The 20,238-nt window shown below is 47.3% G+C and overlaps 1 protein-coding gene across 5 annotated transcripts; it reads left to right on the forward strand.

The window, feature by feature from the left end:
• The first annotated feature begins 2,353 nt into the window (after window positions 1–2,353).
• Window positions 2,354–17,571, forward strand: ZNF101 (zinc finger protein 101). Of its 5 annotated transcripts, none has more exons than XM_025367865.1 (4): window positions 2,354–2,412; window positions 14,851–14,973; window positions 15,648–15,708; window positions 16,100–17,571. In XM_025367865.1, the coding sequence occupies exon 4, from the start codon at window positions 16,269–16,271 to the stop codon at window positions 17,190–17,192; it is 924 nt and encodes a 307-aa protein (XP_025223650.1). In that variant the 5' UTR covers window positions 2,354–2,412; window positions 14,851–14,973; window positions 15,648–15,708; window positions 16,100–16,268; the 3' UTR covers window positions 17,193–17,571. The 5 variants fall into 5 exon arrangements, with proteins under 5 accessions (XP_025223650.1, XP_025223648.1, XP_025223651.1 ...); XM_025367863.1 differs by lacking the exon at window positions 2,354–2,412 and adding an exon at window positions 2,994–3,172 and having other exon boundaries at window positions 14,851–14,977; XM_025367864.1 differs by lacking the exon at window positions 2,354–2,412 and adding an exon at window positions 3,041–3,172.
• The last annotated feature ends 2,667 nt before the right edge of the window (window positions 17,572–20,238 follow it).

A 20,238-nucleotide genomic window follows, 5' to 3' on the forward strand; every position in this document is an offset into this window, starting at 1 on the left:
AGTAGGATTAAACAATTAGTATGTGTGACAAATAGTAACAATATTTTATGTTTCTTTTTGTCCTCTGATACGGCAAATTTATTTAAACTTAAAATTTATTGGCTATTTAAATTTTGTAGCTTATATTGTTGCATATTCTTTTTTTAATTTTTTTTTTTTTTTTTTTTTGAGATGGAGTCTTGCTCTGTCACCCGGGCTGAAGTGCAGTGACCGGATCTCAGCTCACTGCAAGCTCCGCCTCCCGGGTTTAGGCCATTCTCCTGCCTCAGCCTCCCGAGTAGCTGGGACTACAGGCGCCCGCCAACTCACCCGCCTAGTTTTTTGTATTTTTTAGTAGAGACGGGGTTTCACTGTGTTAGCCAGGATGGTCTCGATCTCCTGACCTCGTGATCCACCCGTCTCGGCCTCCCAAAGTGCTGGGATTACAGCCTTGAGCCACCGCACCCGGCCTTTTTAATTTTTTTGAGATGAAGTCTCACTCCGTGGCCCAGGCTGGAGTGCAGTGGCGCGATCTCGGCTCACTGCAAACTCCGCCTTCCCAGTTCAATCGATTCTCCCATTTCAGCCTCCCAAGTAACTGGGATTACAGGCGCATGCCACTGCACCAGCTAATTTTTGTACTTTTTTTTTTTAGATGGAGTCTCACTCTCGCCCAGGCTGGAGTGCAGTGGCACGATCTCAGCTCACTGCTACCTAAGCCTCCCGGGTTCCAGCGATTCTCCTGCCTCAGGCTCCCAAGTAGTTGGCTACAGGCGCGGGCCACTACGCCCGGTTAATTTTTTGTATTTTCAGTAGAGACAGTGTTTCACTATGTTGGCCAGGTTGGTCTCGAACTCCTGACCTCGTGATCCACCCGCCTCGGCCTCCCAAAGTGCTAGGATTACAGGCGTGAGCCAGCGTTCCCGGCCTAATGTTTTGTATTTTTAGTAGAGACTGGTTTCGCCATGTTGGCCAGGCTGGTCTTGAACTCCTGGCCTCTAATAATCTCGCCGCCTCAGCCTCCCAAAGTGCTAGGATTACAGGTGTGAGCCACGGTGCCCGGTCCTTGTCTTTTGTTTTGTTTTCTTGGGACGGAGTCTCACTCTCACCCAAGCTGGAGAATATGCCTGGCTGCATATTCTTAAGATACATGACTTTGTAAAAGGAGAAAGGAAATGTAATAGGACTTAATAATCAGATAGTATTGAATAAGATAATCTTCAGTAAAAATAGGAATGACATGTTTCTGTCCCACTATACAGTTCGGTATACTTACTTTTTCAGTTTTTTCTCCAGTATTAATTCTTTCCCATGCAAGGTCCAACCTTCTGCTCTTGGAGTCTGGGACTGGACCCCTTTCTGGTAGAAATACCTTTATAGAATGTTTACTCCAGGCCAGGCAAGGGTGGCTCACGCCTGTAATCCCAACACTTTGGGAGGCCAAGGCAGGCGGATCACAAGGTCAGGAGATCGAGACCATCCTGGCTAACATGGTGAAACCCTGTCTCTACTAAAAATACAAAAAAATACAAAAAATAAAAATTAGCAGGGCACGGGGAAATGTGCCTGTAGTTCCAGCTACTCGGGAGGCTGAGGCAAGAGAATCGCTTGAACCTGGGAAGCAGAGGTTGCAGTGAGCCGAGATCGTGCCACTGCACTCCAGCCTGGGCGACAGAGCCAGACTCCGTCTCAAAAAAAAAAAAAAAAAAAAAAGTGGTTTACTCCAGTTTCTCCCTGCATTTAATAATTTTGTTCCCTTTAAGGCGTGTTTTCATTTTATTGACTGAAAACGAGTAGCCTGAGAAGTAAAGTGTGGGAAGCCTTGGCCATAGGACTAATAGCCTCATCTTAAATTCCTGATCTCTGGAGGACATCAGGGCCTCCTACCTGTTCCAGTGACCTGGGAGTCTCCCCAGCTCCAAGGCATGGGGATGGCTTCGTTGAACACGGAGTCTGGAATTCCATGCACACTCGTGTGACCAGTGTTCTGGAAAAAGAAGCAGGAAGGGGCTGGACGCAGTGGCTCACACCTGTAATCCCAACACTTTGAGAGGCAGAGGCGGGCGAATCACGAGATCAGGAGTTGGAGACCAGCCTGGCCAACATGGTGAAACCCCATTTCTACTAAAAATACAAAAATTAGCCGGGAGTGGTGGCAGGCGCCTGAAATCCCGGTTACTCGGGAGGCTGAGGCAAGAGAATCGCTTGAAACTGGAAGGCGGAGGCTGCAGTGAGCTGAGATCGTGCCACTGCATTCCAGCCTGGGCGACAAGAGTGAAACTCCGTCTCAAAAAAAAAAAAAAAAAAAAAAAGCAGCAGCAGCAGCAGCAGGAAGGACCCACTGAGTACAGGAAGCCTACAGGGCCTGCTCTGGAAAACCAGGAGCTGTAAGGTCAGCCGAGAGAAAGGACAAAGAGACCTGAAGTCAATCATGTAAATTTTATTAACCTGCTGGGCTGCCCTACCACAGTCAGAGGAGGCAGCCCCGCTTACAGACTACAACAGGACTTTATAGGGCAAGGAACTGGGTCGAGGTGTGAGAACTGAGTCGGAGGTGCAGGTGTCCTGACCGCATCCTGGAGATGTTTTTGCCAGCTTTGTTATGCAAGGTGGACAGGTGTTCTGACCGCATCCTGCAACTGTCTGCCATTTCAGCTGAAGTCTTTTGAACAGTTACTGGAAGGGTCAGTGGGGAGGGGTTCTACTTCTAGCCCGGGGTGGAGTTGTGTGGAGGTCACAAAGGACTGTATTGTAAGACTTATGGGGGAAGGAGGGGAACAGTCTGGTTGGGTTGACCCTAACAGGAGCAAGTTCTGCTTCCATGCAAGCCCAAGTCTAAGGTCCCAGAGATAGTCCCGCCCTGCGAGGGGCTGCAGGTAGTACCTGTCTGTCACACCCCACAGAGCTAGGATTCCGATCACTTCTCCTTGCTGCTCAAGCCCCAGGGGCGGGGCCTGGGGCGCCATCCAGTCGGAGGCGCTGTGGGGCAAACTGTCCAATCAGGTGCGCCGAGAGGGGGGGCAACTTCCAAAGCCGGAAGCGGTCAGTTTTCGCGCGGGCCCACACGCGGGTCCGGGTTTTAGTTCCTCGGTGAGGCCCCTGGTGCCCCGGGTACCGCAGATTCTGTCCTGTGGGACCTGCTCTGGCTGCTTCAGCCCCAGGGAGGACCCAGGAAACCCGGAAGCCGGAAATGGTGAGCGTGCGAAGTCGGGCGTCCGGAGACCTGAGGAAGAGCTGGTCGGAACCGGCAGTGGCGGGACCCGGGGCTCCCCGCGGCGACTGTGGGGTCTGGGACCCGAGTCCCCCAGGCACAGCTCGACCCTTGGTCCCCTCGGTCGCAGGGTGGAGCTTGACCAGCCGCCGGGACCCCGGGTGTCATGTCCCGGCCCCGGAGCCCTCTCAGGGCAGCTCCGCGCCCGCAACCCCGCGTCTCCCCAGGTTGTGCTGGGGCCACAGGAGGGCCTTGGGGGGATCCTGCCTCGGGTGTGGGGTTCGTGCGGGAGGAGCCGTGGCCTGTGGGGTCCCCAGTTCCTCCTCCCTTAGGCGGCCCCCGTTTCCTTCGGAGTCTTCCAAAGGTGTGGGAAACTGGGTTTCAAACCCACGACCCCGTCCGCCAGCCTCGCTCCTCCCAGGACTGCAGTAAATCCCTAAATTTCCCCGCATTCCTCAACCCTAAGTTCTCCCTCCACTACATTCGCTTCACATTATTATTATTTTCATTATTTCTATTATTTTTGAGACGAGTCTCGCTCTGTCGCCCAGGCTAGAGTGCAGTGGCACAATCTCGACTCACTGCAACCTCCCCCTCCCGCGTTCAAGTAGCTGGAATTACAGGTGCCCGCCAACACGTCCAGCTAACTTTTGTATTTTTAGTAGAGACAGGTTCACCACGTTGGCCATGCTGAAGTCCTGATCTCAGGTGGTCTGCCTGCCTCGGTCTCCCAAAGTGCTGGGATTACAGGCTTGAGCCACTGCGCCCAGCGTTTTAATTGTCATCTTTTCCAAGGAGCCCTAGATGGCACTTCTTAAAAGGTTCGTTTTCCGTTTGTGAACATTTCACATGCGAGCAAAGCAGAAAATAACCCCCAGACACTCCGATATTTAAAAAATCACTGTGCCTGCCCTCTTTTTACCTTCCCTAGGCGCGGACACCTTGTCAGACTGTCTTTGAGTGGAGGCTCCTCTTGGGAACTTCAGAGGGTATTGGGTCCTCAGCCCACCCTCCTATCTTACTGGTCCTGGGTTTCAGGACCGTCCAGGGATTTGTTCCAGCTGCCCTGGGAAGAACAGGTGAAAAGTCTGTCCTGGTGTGGTTAATCTTTCCTGATTGTTTGATGAGCCTCCTAGGGAGTTCTTTCTTTTGAAAATAAATTTCCTTAGGAAATTCCAGAGGGAGTCCCTGCTGGCCCTTGGGGGTGGGGTGGGGCCAGAAACAGTAGAAAGACACTTCCTTCTGAGGCAGCTCAGGCTGGAATGCAGTGGCACAGCCATGGCTTACTACAGCCTCAACCTCTGGGGCCCAAGCAATCCTCCTGCCTCAGGCTCCCAAGAAGCTGGGACCACAGGCATGCGCCATGCCTGGCTATTTTTATTTTTTTTTTGTAGAGACAAGGTCTCACTATGTTGCCCAGTCTGCTCTGGAAGTCAAAAGGGATTCTCCTGCCCAGGTGGCTCACACCTGTAATTCCAGCACTTTGGGAGGCTGGGGCGGGAAGATCTCTTGAGCCCAGAAGTTTGAGACCAGCCTGGGCAACGTGACGAGACCCCATTTCTACAACAAATACAAAAATTAGCTGGGTATGGTGGCGCATGCCTGTAGTCTCAGCTACTCAGGAGACTGAGGTGGGAGAGTCACCTGAGCCTGGGAGGTTGAAACTGCCGTTAGCCGTGATTGCGCCACTGCACTCCAGCCTGTACTACACAGTGAGACCCTTTTTTAAAAAAAGGAAATCTTGCATTATGGCTGCAGAATATGAATACATTCCCACAAAAAAAAGGCATGGTAGGCCGGGCGAGGTGGCTCACACCTGTACTCCTAGCACTTTGGGAGGCAGAGGCGGGCGGATCATGAGGTCAGGAGATAGACACCATCCTGGCTAACACGGGGAAACTCCGTCTCTACTAAAAATACAAAAAAATTAGCTGGGCGTGGTGGCGAGCGCCTGTAGTCCCAGCTACTCGGGAGGCTGAGGCAGGAGAATGGCGTGAACCTGGGAGGCGGGGCTTGCAGTGAGCCGGAGATGGTGCCACTGCACTGCAGCCTGGGCGACAGAGCGAGACTCTGTCTCAAAACAAAAACAAAAAAGGTATGATAGATACACAGAAATTACTGATTTACAAAGATTCACCAGCACATCAGCTCGTCTCCTTTGCAGGCTGGGGAATTTGTGATGGTGGATAACTGTTCTGTTTTGTGTTATCTGGATTTGACAGATTAATGCTGAGTCCTTTGGGATAAGTTTGGCAACATCCAGAAGTAGTCAGATATGATGTTTTGTTTACTGAATGGTTTATTACGGAAAAAATACTGAATGACATCGGAAAGTGATAGAGACTCATCTCTTTTCCTAAGGATACTATTCCTACTCATAGGGCTCTCTCATGTTCTCATGTAATCACAGTTATTTCCCAGAGTTGCTGCCCGCTAATATTAATACCATCACCTTGGGTGTTAGGATTTCTTTCTTTCTTTTTTTTTTTTTTTTGCGACGGAGTCTTGCTCAGTCGCCCAGGCTGGAGTGCAGTGGCGCGATTTTGGCTCACTGCAAGCTCCGCCTCCTGGATTCACGCCACTCTCCTGCCTCAGCCTCCCGAGTAGCTGGGACTACAGGCGCCTGTCACCACACCTGGCTAAATTTTTTTGTATTTTTAGTAGAGACGGGATTTCACCATATTAGCCAGGATGGTCTCTGTCTCCTGACTTCGTGATCCACCTGCGCCTCCCAAAGTGCTGGGATTACAGGTGTGAGCCACCGCGCCTGGCTGGGTGTTAGGATTTCAATGTGAATTTGGGTTTGCTGGAGTGCAGTGGTTCCATCTCAGCTCATTGCAAACTCCACCTGTCAGGTTCAAGTGATTCTCCTGCCTCAGCCTCCTGAGTAGCTGGGATTACAGGCACCGGTCATCACGCCCGTCTGATTTTTGTATTTTTTTTAGTAGAGATGGTGTTTCACCATGTTGGCCAGGCTGGTCTTGAACTCCTGACCTCAGATGATCCGCCTGCCTTGGCCTCCCAAAGTGCTGGGATTACAGGTGTGAGCCACTGTCCCTGGCCTTTTTTTTTTTTGAGACAGTCTTGCTCTGTCATCCAGGCTGGAGTGCAGTGGTGCAATCTCAGCTCACTGCAACCTCTGCCTCCCTGGTTCAAGCGATTCTCGTGCCTCAGCATCCCAAGTAGCTGGGACTACAAGTACCCACCACTATACCTGGCCTTTTTTTTTTTTTTTGAGATGGAGTTTTGCTCTGTCGCCCAGGCGGAGTGCAGTGGCGCAGTCTCGGCTCACTGCAACCTCCGCCTCCCAGGCTCAAGTGATTCTCTTGCCTCAGCCTCCCGAATAGCTGGGATTACAGGCACGCGCCACAGCGCCCAGCTAATTTTTGTATTTTTAGTAGAGACGGAGTTTCACCATGTTGACCATGCTGGTCTTGAACTCCTGACCTCAGGTGATCCATCCGCCTCGGCCTCTTAAAGTGCTGGGATTACAGTTGTGAGCCACCGTGCCCAGCCTAATTTTTGTATTTTTAGTAGAGACAGGGTTTCACCATGTTGGCCAGGCTGGTCTTGAACTCCTGACCTCAGGTGATCCACCTGCCTCAGCCTTCCAAAGTGCTGTGATTACAGGTGTGAACCACTGTGCCTGGCCTGATATTTTTCAGTGTATACTTTTTTCATCATAATCATTTTATTCATGAGACATTTTCAGACTTCAAGAAAAATTTCAGTAGGCTTTGTTATTTTCTAAAAATTTACTTCAGCGGCTTGTAACTAGCAATTCAAGATGAACTGAGGGCAGGAACACTGGCAAACACCTGTAATTCTAGGTACTTGAGAGTCTGAGGCAGGAGGATCAGTTGAGCCCAGGAGTTCAAGTCCAGCCTGGGCAACATAGTGAGATGCCCATCTCTTAAAAAAATGTGTGTGTGTACATATAAAAATTATATGTATGATTTTATATACGTATTTATAAATTATATGTATGATTATATATTTATAAATTTATTTATTTTTTTACTTTCGCGACAGAGTCTCGCCCTGTTGCCTAGGCTGGAGTGCAATGGTACAATCTCAGCTCACTGCAACCTCCGCCTCACAGGTTCAAGCGATTCTCCTGCCTCAGCCTCCTAAGTAGCTGGGATTACAGGCGTCCTCTACCACACCCAGCTAATTTTTTGTAGCTTTAGTAGAAATGGGGTTTCACAATGTTGGTCAGGCTGGTCTCGAACTCCTGACCTCATGATCCACCTGCCTCGGCCTCCCAAAGTGTTGGGATTACAGGCGTGAGCGACCATGCCTGTCCCTATTGTTTTTGCTATTTTGGGTTTTTTGAGATTCTATATACATTTTATTTAATTAATTTTTTTTTTTGAGACAGTCTCACTCTGTTGCCCAGGCTGGAGTGCAGTGGCGTGATCTTGGCTCTCTACAACCTCTGCTCCCCAGGTTCAGGCGATTTTCCTGCCTCAGCCTCCCAAGTACCTGGGATTACAGGCACCTGCCACCACGCCCAACTAATTTTTTGTATTTTTAGTAGACACAGGGTTTCAACATGTTGGCTAGGCCAGTCTGAAACTCCTGAGCTCAGGCGATCCTCCCACTTCGACCTCTCAAAGTGTTGAGACTACAGGCGTGAGCCACTGTGACTGGCTGGTATTTTTATTTCTGAAAAAAAAAACCAAAAAACAGATACGGGATTTTGATAGGGATTGTATTAAATTTGCAGATAATTTTGAGTAGTATTACCTTCCAAATAATGTAGAGTCTCTTTTTTCTTTGACACAGAGTCTTGCTCTATTGCCTAGACTGGAATGCAGTGGCACGGTCTTGGCTCACTATAGCCTCCGCCTCCTGGGTTCAAGCGATTCTCCTGCCTCAGCCTCCTGAGTAGCTGGGACTACAAGTGCATGCCACCATGCCTGTCTAATTTTTTTGTGTATTTTTATTAGAGATGGGATTTTACCATGTTGGCCAGGCTGGTCTCAAACTCTTGACCTTAGGTGATTTGCCTGTGCCTGGCGTTTTTTTTGTTTTGTTTTGTTTTGTTTTTGAGATGGAGTCTTGCTCTGTCACCTAGGCTGGGGTTCAGTGCCATGATCTTGGCTCACTGCAACCTCCACCTCCTGGGTTCAGGCAATTCTCCTGTCTCAGTCTCCGGAGTAGCTGGGATTATAGGCACACGCCACCAAACCTGGCTAATTTTTGTATTTTCAGTAGAGACGGGGTTTCCCCATGTTAACAGGCTGGTCTCGAACTCCTGACTTTGTAATCCTCCCACGTCGGCCTCCCAAAGTGCTAGGATTGCAGACATGAGCCACCACACCCAGCCAAATAATGTAAAGTCTTTGAACACATGAAAACAAGGTATTTTTCAATTCGTGTCTTTAATTTCATTTAGCAACATTTTGTTGTTTTCAGTGTACAAATAGTCTTTTGACTTCTTGGTTTTGTAATTCCTAAGTGTTCAATTCTTTTTTTTTTTTTTTTTTTTTTTTTAGATGGAGTCTGTCACCCAGGCTGGAATGCAATGGCGTGATCTCAACTCACTGCAACCTCTGCTGCCCGAATTCAAGTGATTCTCCTGCCTCAGCCTCCCGAGTAGTTGGGATTTCAGGTGCCTGCCACCACACCTGACTGATTTTTGTATTTTTAGTAGAGATGGGGTTTCACCATCTTGGCCAGGCTGGTCTTGAACTCCTAACCTTGTGATCCACCCGTCTTGGCCTCCCAAAGTGCTGGGATTACAGATGGGAGCCACTGCGCCCGGCCTATTCAATTCTTTTTGGTGCTATTGTTTGTGGTATTGTTTTCTTAATTTCTTTTTGTCATTATTTATGGTGCATATAAATGCAACTGACTTTTTTGGTCTTGAGACAGTCTCCCTCTGTTGCCCAGACTGGAGTACAATGATGTGATCTCGGCTCACTGCAACCTCTGCCTCCTGGGTTCAAGTGATTCTCCTGCCTCAGCCTCTTGAGGGGCCGGGACTACAGGCATGGGTTACCATACCTGGCTAATTTTGTATTTTTAGTAGAGATGGGGTTTCACCATGCTGGTCAGGCTGGTCTTGAACTTCTGACCTCAAGTGATCTACCCGCCTCGACCTCCCAAAGTGCTGGGATTACAGGCGTGAGCCACTGCACCTGGCCCCATTGTTTTTCATACATTGAACCATCCTTGCATTTTCTGGATAAATCTCTCTTGATCATGTCATATAATCCTTTAAATATGGCAGGTATGATTTGCTAGCATTTATTGAGGATTTTTTTGCATTGATATTCATAAAGGACATTTGTGGTTTTCTTTTTTGTAGTGTCAGCATAATTTTGACTTCATAGAGGGAGTTTGGAAATGTCTCCTCTTCAGTTTTGGAAGAATTTGAGGAGGATTGATAGCAATTCTTTTTTAAGTATTTGGTGGATTTCAGCAGTGAAACTCTTTGGTGTTCTGGGTTTTGTATTTGTTGAGGTTTTAAAAATTATTATTATTAGGCCGGGCGCGGTGGCTCAAGCCTGTAATCCCAGCACTTTGGGAGGCCGAGACGGGTGGATCATGAGGTCAGGAGATTGAGACCATCCTGGCTAACACAGTGAAACCCCGTCTCTACTAAAAAATGCAAAAAAAAAAAACTAGCTGGGCCAGGTGGTGGGCGCCTGTAGTCCCAGCTACTTGGGAGGCTGAGGCCGGAGAATGGCATGAAACCGGGAGGCAGAGCTTGCAGTGAGCTGAGATCTGGCCACTGCACTCCAGCCTGGGCGACAGAGCAAGACTCCATCTCAAAAAACAAAAACAAAAACAAACATTATTATTATTATTTTTGAGATGGAGTCTTGCTCTTTTGCCCAGGCTGTGTGGGGAAAAGAAAGAAAGATCAGCCTGTTACTGTGTCTATATAGAAAGAAGTAGACATAAGAGACTCCATTTTGTTCTGTATTTGAGATGCTGTTAATCTGTGACCCTACCCCCAACCTTGTCCTTGCAAGAGACATGTGCTGCGGTGACTCAAGGTTTAATGGATTTTGGGTTGTGCAGGATGTGTCTTTGTTAAACAAGTGCCTGAAGGCAGCTTGCTGGTTAAAAGTCATCACCATTCTCTACCCAGGGACACATACACGGCCAAAGGTCACAGGGACCTCTGCCTAGGAAAGCTAGGTATTGTCCAAGGTTTCTCCCCATGTGATAGGCTGAAATAATGCTAAAAGGTTTATGGAGATGTTTGCATATGCATCTCAAGGGACAGCATTTTCCTTTAAACTTATTCATGTCACAGAGGTTTTTGTTCATATGTCTTACTGCCGATTTCCTCCCTACAATGATCCTATTGTCCTGCCACTCCCTTATCTTTAAGATGGTAAAGATAATTATCAATAAATACTAAGGGAACTCAAAGACCGGTGCCGGCGTGGGTCCTCTGTAAGCTGAGCTTCGGTCCCCTGGGCCCACTTTCTCTTTCTCTATACTTTGTCTCTGTGTCTTATTTCTTTTCTCAAGTCTCTCGTTCCACCTAACGAGAAACACCCACAGGTGTGGAGGGGCAGGCCACCCCTTCAAGGCTGGAGTATAGTGGCATGATCTTGGCTGACTGCAACCTCTGCCTCCTGGGTTCAAGCGATTCTCCTGCCTCAGCCTCCTGAGTAGCTGGGATTACAGACATGCACCACCATGCCCAGCTAATTTTTGTATTTTTAGTAGAGACAGGGTTTCACCATGTTGGTCAGGCTGGTCCTGAACTCCTGACCTTGTGATCCGCCTGCCTCAGCCTCCCAAAGTGCTGGGATTATAGGTGTGAGCCATCATGCCCAGCCTATTATTATTATTTTTTTGAGACAGAGTCTCGCTCTGTCGCCCATGCAGGAGTGCAGTGGCGTGATCTCGGCTCACTGCAACCTCCGCCTCCCAGGTTCATGCCATTCTCCTGCCTCAGCCTCCTGAGTAGCTGGGACTACAGGCGCCTGCCGCCATGCCTGGCTAATTTTTTGTATTTTTAGTAGAGACGGGGTTTCACTGTGTTAGCCAGGATGGTCTCGATCTCCTGACCTCATGATCTGCCCGCCTTTGCCTCCCAATGTTGTGCCCAGACCCTCTGTTCCCCAAAGAAGACCACCAGAGTCCAGAGTCAAAGCCAAGCGGCAAGGATCTTCATGACAAGTTCGAACCTGGTCCCTCCATTACACAGCATACAAGAGGGCCCCGAACAATGCGAGTGCTTGCTTTTTTATAGCCCGAAAGTTACAGGGGAACAAAGGAATTCTTTCGGTTCCCGCGCTTTCAGTAAAACCTTGAACGGCTGTCTTCTTATCGGAGACCTTCCAGGTGGTGTTTGTACTGGGCTCAGGAAGTTTGAGAGATATGTGGTGGGATGGGAGGATGGGATGTGTTTGTACTGGGCTCAGGAAGTTTGAGAGATATGTGGTGATATGTGGTGGGATGGGAGGATGGGATGTGTTTGTACTGGGCTTGTTTGTTTTGAGCCCGGGGCTGAGGAATGTGCCCGGCTCCTCTCACCAAAGTGCTGGGATTACAGGCGTGAGCCACTGCGCCCGGCCAATTTATTAATTTTCTGTTTTTTTTTTTTTTTTTTTTTTTTTTGAGACGGAGTCTCGCTCTGCCGCCCAGGCTGGAGTGCAGTGGCCGGATCTCAGCTCACTGCAAGCTCCGCCTCCCAGGTTCACGCCATTCTCCTGCCTCAGCCTCCCGAGTAGTTGGGACTACAGGCGCCCGCCACCGCGCCCGGCTAGTTTTTTGTATTTTTTTAGTAGAGACGGGGTTTCACCGTGTTAGCCAGGATGGTCTCGATCTCCTGACCTCGTGATCCGCCCGTCTCGGCCTCCCAAAGTGCTGGGATTACAGGCTTGAGCCACCGCGCCTGGCCTAATTTTCTTAATTTATTTTATTTTTTTGAGACGGAGTTTCACTCTTGTTGCCCAGGCTGGAGTGTAATGGCGTAATCTTGGCTCACTGCAAGCAGCATCTCCCAGGTTCATGTGATTCTTTTGCCTCTGCCTCCCAAGTAGCTAGGATTACACGCGCCTGCCACCACGCCCAGGTACTTTTTTGTATTTTTAGTAGAGACGGAGTTTCACCATGTTGGCCAGGCTGGCCTCGAACTCCTGACTTAAGGGGATCCACCTGCCCACCTGCCTTGGCCTCCCAAAGTGCTGGAATTACAGGCATGAGCCCCCGTGCCCAGCGGTTTTTTGTTTGTTTGTTTGTTTGTTTTAATTTATTACTGTGTCAATCTCCTATTACTACAGCTCTATTCAGACTTTTTGTTTTTTCATGACTCAGTCTTGGTATATTGTGTATGTGTAGACATTTGTCCACGTAATCAATTATCTAATTTGCTGAAGTATTCTGAAGGACTTCTGAAACTAAGCCTGAGTTGTACGGTTGTATAGTTTTTTGTGCTCTGCTGTATGTATGTATTCTGCTGCTGCTGTTGTGAGTGTAAGGGTTGAGGTGAGGGGAAGCATTCTATTGACCTATGACTTAGCCTCATTTAAAGAGAATAGGCCGGGCACAGTGGCTTATGTGTGTAGTCCCAGCACTCTCAGAGGCGAAGGTGGGCAGATCGCTTTAGCCTAGGAGTTTGAGAGGAGCCTGGGCAACACAGGGAGATCCTATCTCTACAAAAAATACAAAAATTAGCTGGGTGTGGTGGTAGTAGGGGACGAAGTGGGAGGATCGCTTGAGCCTGGAAGGTTAAGACTGCAGGGGCCATGATTGTACCACTGCACTCTAGTCTGGACAACAGAGTGAGATCCTATCTCAAAAAAAAATATTATATCAATATTTATTTATTTATTTATTTATTTGGAGACAAAGTCTCACTCTGTCACCCAGGCTGGAGTGCAGCAACAGAATCTTAGCTCACTGCAGCCTTGAATTCCTGGGCTCAAGCAATCCTCCTGCCTTAGCTTCCCAAGTAGCTAGGACCACAGGCACCTGCTAACATACCCTGCTAATGTTTTAAAAATGTTTTTTCTGGAGATGGCCATAACTTTTACTTTTTTTGTTTTTTGAGGTGGAGTCTTGCTCTTTTGCCCAGGCCCACCACACCTGGCTAATTTTTGTATTTTTAATAGAGACTGGTTTTCACCATGTAGGCCGGGCTGGCCTTTAACTCCTGACCTCAAGTGTTCTGCCCCACTACTCTACAATGTCTGCTCTATTATTAACTAAGTTTTCATATGAATACTGGCCCACTGAAGACTCTCTTCTTTTCCTTTGTTCTATTTGTTTATCTCCCTGCTAATAGTATGCTGTCCTGAATGTGATGGTTTGGAAATCCTTGGTGTGTGTTAGGCAAGCCATCCACCAGCTATTCAGGAGGCTTTGGCAATTATTAGATGTTAATTCCTGCACACCAGGTAGTGGGAGGTTTGGAAAAGTAGCTTTTGTTGACCTAAAATGTCTGTTTTGAGGATTTTTTTTTTTTTTTTTTTTTTTTTTGAGACAGAGTCTCGCTCTGTTGCCCAGGCTGGAGTGCAGTAGCATGATCTCGGCTCACTGCAATCTCCACTTCCTGGGTTCAAGTGATTCTTCTGCCTCAGCCTCCCAAGTAGCTGGGACTACAGGCATGTGCCATCAGGTCTGGCTAATTTTTTGTATTTTTAGTAGAGATGGGGTTTCACCATGTTGGCCAGGCTGGTCTCAAACTCCTGTCCTCAAGTAATCCACCCGCCTCGGCCTCCCAAAGTGCTGGGATTACAGGTGTGAGTCACCATGCCCAGCTGTATTGGGTATTTATGACATTTTATAAGGATATCATTTGGAAAAAGGGACATCTTATTGAGGTTTTTCTAGGAACACGTGTCATCTTTCCACTTACTCCATTCTGCTTTGATAGAAATTTTAAAATTCTTCCATGAGGATGATTAAATATTGATTATGAGTCTTATTTACTACTTGATTAAATTTGGTCTAGAGTAAACTGCTTGCAACCTTCAGAATATTCTCTCTTGGTATAACCACATGGGATGAGCTCAATTCCCCAGTGGACAAGTTGTGACAACAAGTGTGACATATGTCTACTAGGAAAGCTCATTAAAGACTCAGTGCCCAGAGTGTTTTTTTGGGGACTAGTCTCCTAGGCACCGCTGCTAGTTTGGAGCAAAAGAGTAGGTTTTCAGAAGGAAAACAGTTCAGTCAGTACAATCCTGTTTGTCAATACTAAACCGTTTAGCCACAGTGAGCCTCTTTGTCACTTAGGTTGATGGGATCCCTCTCGTAGTCTTAAGTTCCCCCTGATAGTAGCAAAGGTCGAACTTGGTGAACAGGCCTTTCTAAGGATACCCAGACTCAGGACTGCTGAAAGGAGTGCTGTCTGCGCAGCAGGTGGTGGCAGTTTGTTGTGACGGGTACTAGAGATCCTCTCTGCAAAGAGCATTCGGGGCAACGCAGCAGCACAACTGACTCCCTGGACCCACCACGGAGAGGGTGTTCCTCCTCTGCGGCTGGCTCTCTGAGTAGGCCAGTTCTCACACCGGAACTGCCGTGAGGGAGGAAGTGCATGTAGATAGACAGGAGGAGGCTGATGACTCAGTCATGGAGTGAGTGTTTGGAGAACCCGGCGTCATGGGATCACCCATGTATTGAGTAGAGATCCCCAGTGCTGAGTCTCACCCCTCCTCCTCCACCCCTGTGGGATGTTTCAGGACTCAGTGGCCTTTGAGGATGTGGCCGTGAACTTCACCCAGGAGGAGTGGGCTTTGCTGAGTCCTTCCCAGAAGAATCTCTACAGAGATGTGATGCTGGAAACCTTCAGGAACCTGGCCTCTGTCGGTAAGAAGGACAACATTTCCTTCCTTAGTCAATTAGAAGACAAGTGTGCTTTGGTCACCAGTGTGGTTGCACAATTTGGAATGTGGAAAGAGAATATGTTGGTGAATAAATCGGGCATCGTGGGCCAGGTACAGTGGCTTACCCCTGTAATCCTAGTGTTTTGGGAAGCCACGGTGGGAGGACTGCTTGAGTCCAGGAGTTTGAGACCATCTTGGGCAACATGATGAGACCCTGTCTCTTTAAAAAAAAAAAAAAAAAAAAAACAATGGTCGGGGGTGGGCAATTGTGGTGGCTCATGCCTATAATCCCAGCACTTTGGGAGGCTGAGACAGGTGGATCACCTGAGGTCAGGAGTTTGGGACCAGCCTGGTCAATGTGGCGAAACCTCGTCTCTACTAAAAATACAAAAGTAGCTGCGTGTGGCAGTGCATAGCTGTAATCCCAGCTACTTGGGAGGCTGAGGAAGGAGAATCACTAGAACTCAGGAGGTGGAGGCTGCAGTGAGCAAAGATTGTATCACTGCACTCCAGCCTGGGTGGCAGAGTGAGACTTTGTTTCAAAAAAAAAAAAAATTATCGGGTATTGTGGCAGTGTTTAATGAACTTAGAACCTAGTGATTTTTCTGTAATTTTAAGTAATTCATAATGATTTCTCTGGGTCTACATTTTAGGAATCCAATGGAAAGACCAGGACACTGAGAATCTGTACCAAAATCTAGGGATTAAGCTAAGGTAATCTGCACTCACAAGAGGAAGAATGTAATAAAGATTCTCTTGAGGGAATCTTAGCATGTCAGGAAAATTTTAAAAAAATACAAGACAAGTAAGTACAATGTTAGATTTTTAACTGATTATTAGAAGATTGCCACCAACAATCTATCCTTCAATGTAATATAGATATTGAGTGTCTGGACAGGGTACTAAGAATCTGTGACATGGATGTCACTGTTTGGATAATAGCTATGGGGAGCTGGGTAGCAGAATCATCAATACACTTCCTTTCTAATAATTCTGACCTGGCAGAAAAGCTCCACTTTTCCTGATTTTGGTAGCAGCATAAGTCTTAAGACATGTCCATTAATAGAAAAGCGTGAATAAACCATGCGCTTGTCATTTTTCATAGAAGTCTGGTGGAGAGACTCTGTGGACGTAAAGAAGGGAGTGAACACAGAGAAACCTTCAGGCAGATTCCTGATTGTCACCTGAACAAGAAAAGTCATACTGGCGTGAAACCATGCAAATGCAGCGTGTGTGGGAAAGTCTTCCTCCGTCATTCGTTCCTGGACAGGCACATGAGAGCTCATGCTGGACACACAAGATCCGAGTGTGGTGGGGAATGGGGAGAGAAGCCCCGTAAACAGAAACAACGTGGGAAAGCCTCCGTCTCTCCCAGGAGTGGTGCACAGCGCACAGTAACACCAACTCGAAAGAGACCTTATGAATGCAGGGTGTGCGGGAAAGCCTTTAATTCTCCTGATTTATTTCAAATCCATCAAAGAACTCACACTGGAAAGAGGTCCTATAAATGTAGGGAAATAGTGAGAGCCTTCACCGTTTCCAGTTTCTTTCGAAAACATGGCAAAATGCATACTGGAGCAAAACGCTATGAATGTAAATACTGTGGAAAACCTATCGATTATCCCAGTTTATTTCAAATTCATGTTAGAACTCACACTGGAGAAAAACCTTACAAATGTAAACAATGTGGTAAAGCCTTCATTTCCGCAGGTTACCTTCGGACACATGAAATCAGATTGCACGCGCTGGAGAAACCCCACCAATGTCAGGAATGTGGGAAAAAATTCAGTTGCTCCAGTTCCCTTCACAGACATAAAAGAACCCATGGTGGAGGGAAACTCTACAAATGTCAGAAATGTGCCAAAGTCTTTAGATGCCCCACGTCCCTTCGAGAACATGAAAGGGCGCACACTGGAGAAAGACCTTATGAATGTAATAAATGTGGTAAAACCTTCAATTATCCCAGTTGTTTTCGAAGACATAAAAAAACTCATAGTGGAGAAAAGCCATATGAATGTAAAAGGTGTGGTAAAGCCTTTGGGTCGTGCAGTTCCCTACGAAGACATGAAATCATTCACACTGGAGAAAAGCCCTTTGACTGTAAACAGTGTGGTAAAGTCTTTACTTTTTCAAATTACCTTAGGCTTCATGAAAGAACTCATTTGGCTGGGCGCAGCCAGTGCTTTGGCAGGAGGTAGGGGGATCACCTGAGCCCAGGAGTTTGAGACCAGCCTGGGCAACATAAGAAGGCCCCACATCGGCCAGATGCAGTGGCTTGTGCCTGTAATCCCAGCACTTTGGGAGGCCGAGGCGGGTGGATCACCTGAGGTCCAGAGTTCAAGACCAGCCTGGCCAACATGGTGAAACCCCGTCTCTACTAAAAATACAAAAAAACTAGCTGGGCATGGTGGTGGGCACCTGTAGTCCCAGCTACTCGGGAGGCTGAGGCAGGAGAATCGCTTGAACCCAGGAGGCAACCTGGGAGGTTGCAGTAAGCCAAGATCACACCATTGCACTCCAGCCTGGGCAACAAAAGCGAGACTCCATCTCAAAAAAAAAAAAAAAGAAAAGAAGGCCCCATATTGTGTGGTGGCTCACGCCTGTAATCCCAGCACTTTGGGAAGCCGAGGTGGGCAGATCACGAGGTCTGGAGATTGAGACTGTCCTGGCCAACATGGTGAAACCCCATCTCTACTAAAAATACAAAAATTAGCCCGGTGTGGTGGCAAGTGTTGAGATTACAGGTGTGAACCACCGCGCCCAGCCTTTTTTTTCCCCCCCCGAGACACAGTCTCGCTCTGTTGCCTAGGCTAGAGTGCAGTGGCACGATCTTGGCTCACTGTAGCCTCTGACTTCTGAGTTCAAGCAATTTTCCTGCTTCAGTCTCCGAAGCATCTGGGATTACAGGCGCACGCCATCATGCCCAGCCAATTTTTTGGTATTTTTGTAGAGACAGGGTTTTTCCACGCTGGCCAGGCTGGTCTTGAACTCCTGACCTCAAGTAATCCACCCTCTTTGGCTTCCCAAAGTGCTGAGATTATAGGCATGAGACACCGCGCCCGTCCCCTGTGGCTCATTCTTTGGATTACGGGTTTCCACTTTTGCAAGGAAACCTGAGAATTCCACAGATACTCTTTAAGCAGTGGTACCTGAGGTTTAATAGGAAGTGTTTTTATCTTAAATCAATAAAATTTTTTTCTATTCATTTTAGTTTTCGTTTTTTTTTTCTATCCATTTTAAAGAGTGTTGGATCTGTGGGTGAATTGAAATTTATTTCTAATATGTAAGCAGATTTAATTTTTATGTAGTGTTTAATTGTTCTGTGATTCATGAGCCACTACAAAATGAGTCTTTGTTTGTTTTCGAGACGGAGTCTTGCTCTGTTGCCAGGCTGAAGTGTACTGGCGTAATCTTGGCTCACTGCAACCTCCACCTCCCAGGTTCAAGTAATTCCCATGCCACAGACTCCCGAGTAGCTGGGATTACAGGCGCACGCCGACATGCCTGGCTAATTTTTTGTATTTTAGTAGAGACGGGGTTTCATTGTATTGGCCAGGATGGTCTTGATTTCCTGACCTTGTGATGCACCCTGCCTTGGCCTCCCAAAGTGCTAGGATTACAGGAGTGAGCCACCGCGCCCGGCCCATGAGTCTTTATTAATAGAGATTTCTTACTGGTGTTATGTGGCAGGTTCTGCATATTCCTCACCCATCATATGTATTCCACTTTCCTTTCTTATGGGGAAAATGCCTCTTTTTTATGGGGAAAACTACTCTTTTTGGCATGATTCAATGTTTACTTCATTTTCTTTGCTAATAAGGACTTGGTATGAATTTATAAGTATGTAAAGTTTATCATAGAGTATTGTCTCATGTGACTCATTCTCGTTTTTTGCCCTTTACTCTTTGTTGTTATTTCTGAGTATTATTTGGATGATTCATTTTGACTTAAGGACAGCCCTGTGATACGACAGTATTTTTATCTAATCTGATGGAGAAAGCATTTAGTCTCCTGATCAAGTATGATGTTAGCTGCAGGTTTTTAATAAATGCCTTAATTCAGTTTGAAGAAGTTCCCTTCTGTTCATTATTTATTGAGTGTTTCATCAAGTGGTATTGAACTTTTTCAAATGATTTTTTGCATCTATTGGGATGATCCTTTTTTTTTTTTTTTTTTTTTTGACACAAAGTTTCACGCTTCTTGCCCAGGCTGGAGTGCAGTGGTGTGATCTCGGCTGACTGCCACCTCTGCCTCCCGGGTTCAAGCGATTCTTCTGCCTCAGCCTCCTGAGTAGCTGGGATCTCCACGCCTGGTTAATTTTTTTTTTTTTTTTTTAATATTTTTAGTACAGACGGGGTTTCACCATGTTGGCCAGGTTGGTCTCGAACTCCAGACCTCAAGTGGTCCACCCACCTCAGCCTGGTAAAGTGCTGGGATTACAGGTGTGAGCCACCATGCCCAGCATATCCCACAATTTTTTTTTTTTTTTTTGAGACAAAGTCTTGCTTAAAGTTCAAAATCAGTAAATTGGACACACTTCATTACTATTATTATTTTTGAGATGGAGTATCGCTGCTCTGTTGCCCAAGCTGTAGTGCAGTGGCTCAATCTGTGGTCACTGCAACCTCTGATCCCCAAGTTCAAGTGATTCTTGTGCCTCAGCCTCCTGAAATCTCAGCTGTGATTATAGGCGTGTGCCACCATGCCCAGCTAATTTTTGTATTTTTAGTAGAGACAGGGTTTCACCATGTTGCCCAGGCTGATCTCGAACTCCTGGCCTCATGTGATCCGCCTGCCTTGGCCTCCCAAAGTGCTGGGATTACAGGCGTGAACCTCTGTGCCTGGCCTCATTCAAGTCATTGAATGTGGGGGGAGAGGTGGAGAAAATCATTTGTGCTGAGTCTGTGGATGTTATATGCCAAGGAAGAGGCCCAGTTGATAAGAGGGCTCAGGAGAGCCTTGTGAGAGTTTGGTCAAGGACTGAATCTTTTGCCAGTATGTAACGTTATATACAGCACGTGACATATACAGGTACCTATGTATATTGGAGACTGCATTAAGGGGATTCTGCACAGCTGAAGCCCTGACGTGTGGACACCGAGTTGGGGTGGTCACACTTGAGAGTTTGGGATGTTGTTGATACTAGGAGACCCAGGGACAGCTCTGGCCTCTGAAAGGACCATTGAATTCAACCCCTGGAATCCACCCAGACCTTGAGCGTATTTTCTCCTTGCATAGCATCAC

This window comes from Theropithecus gelada, chromosome 19 (genome assembly GCF_003255815.1).
Source record: "Theropithecus gelada isolate Dixy chromosome 19, Tgel_1.0, whole genome shotgun sequence".
Classification (NCBI taxonomy): Eukaryota; Metazoa; Chordata; class Mammalia; order Primates; family Cercopithecidae; genus Theropithecus; species Theropithecus gelada.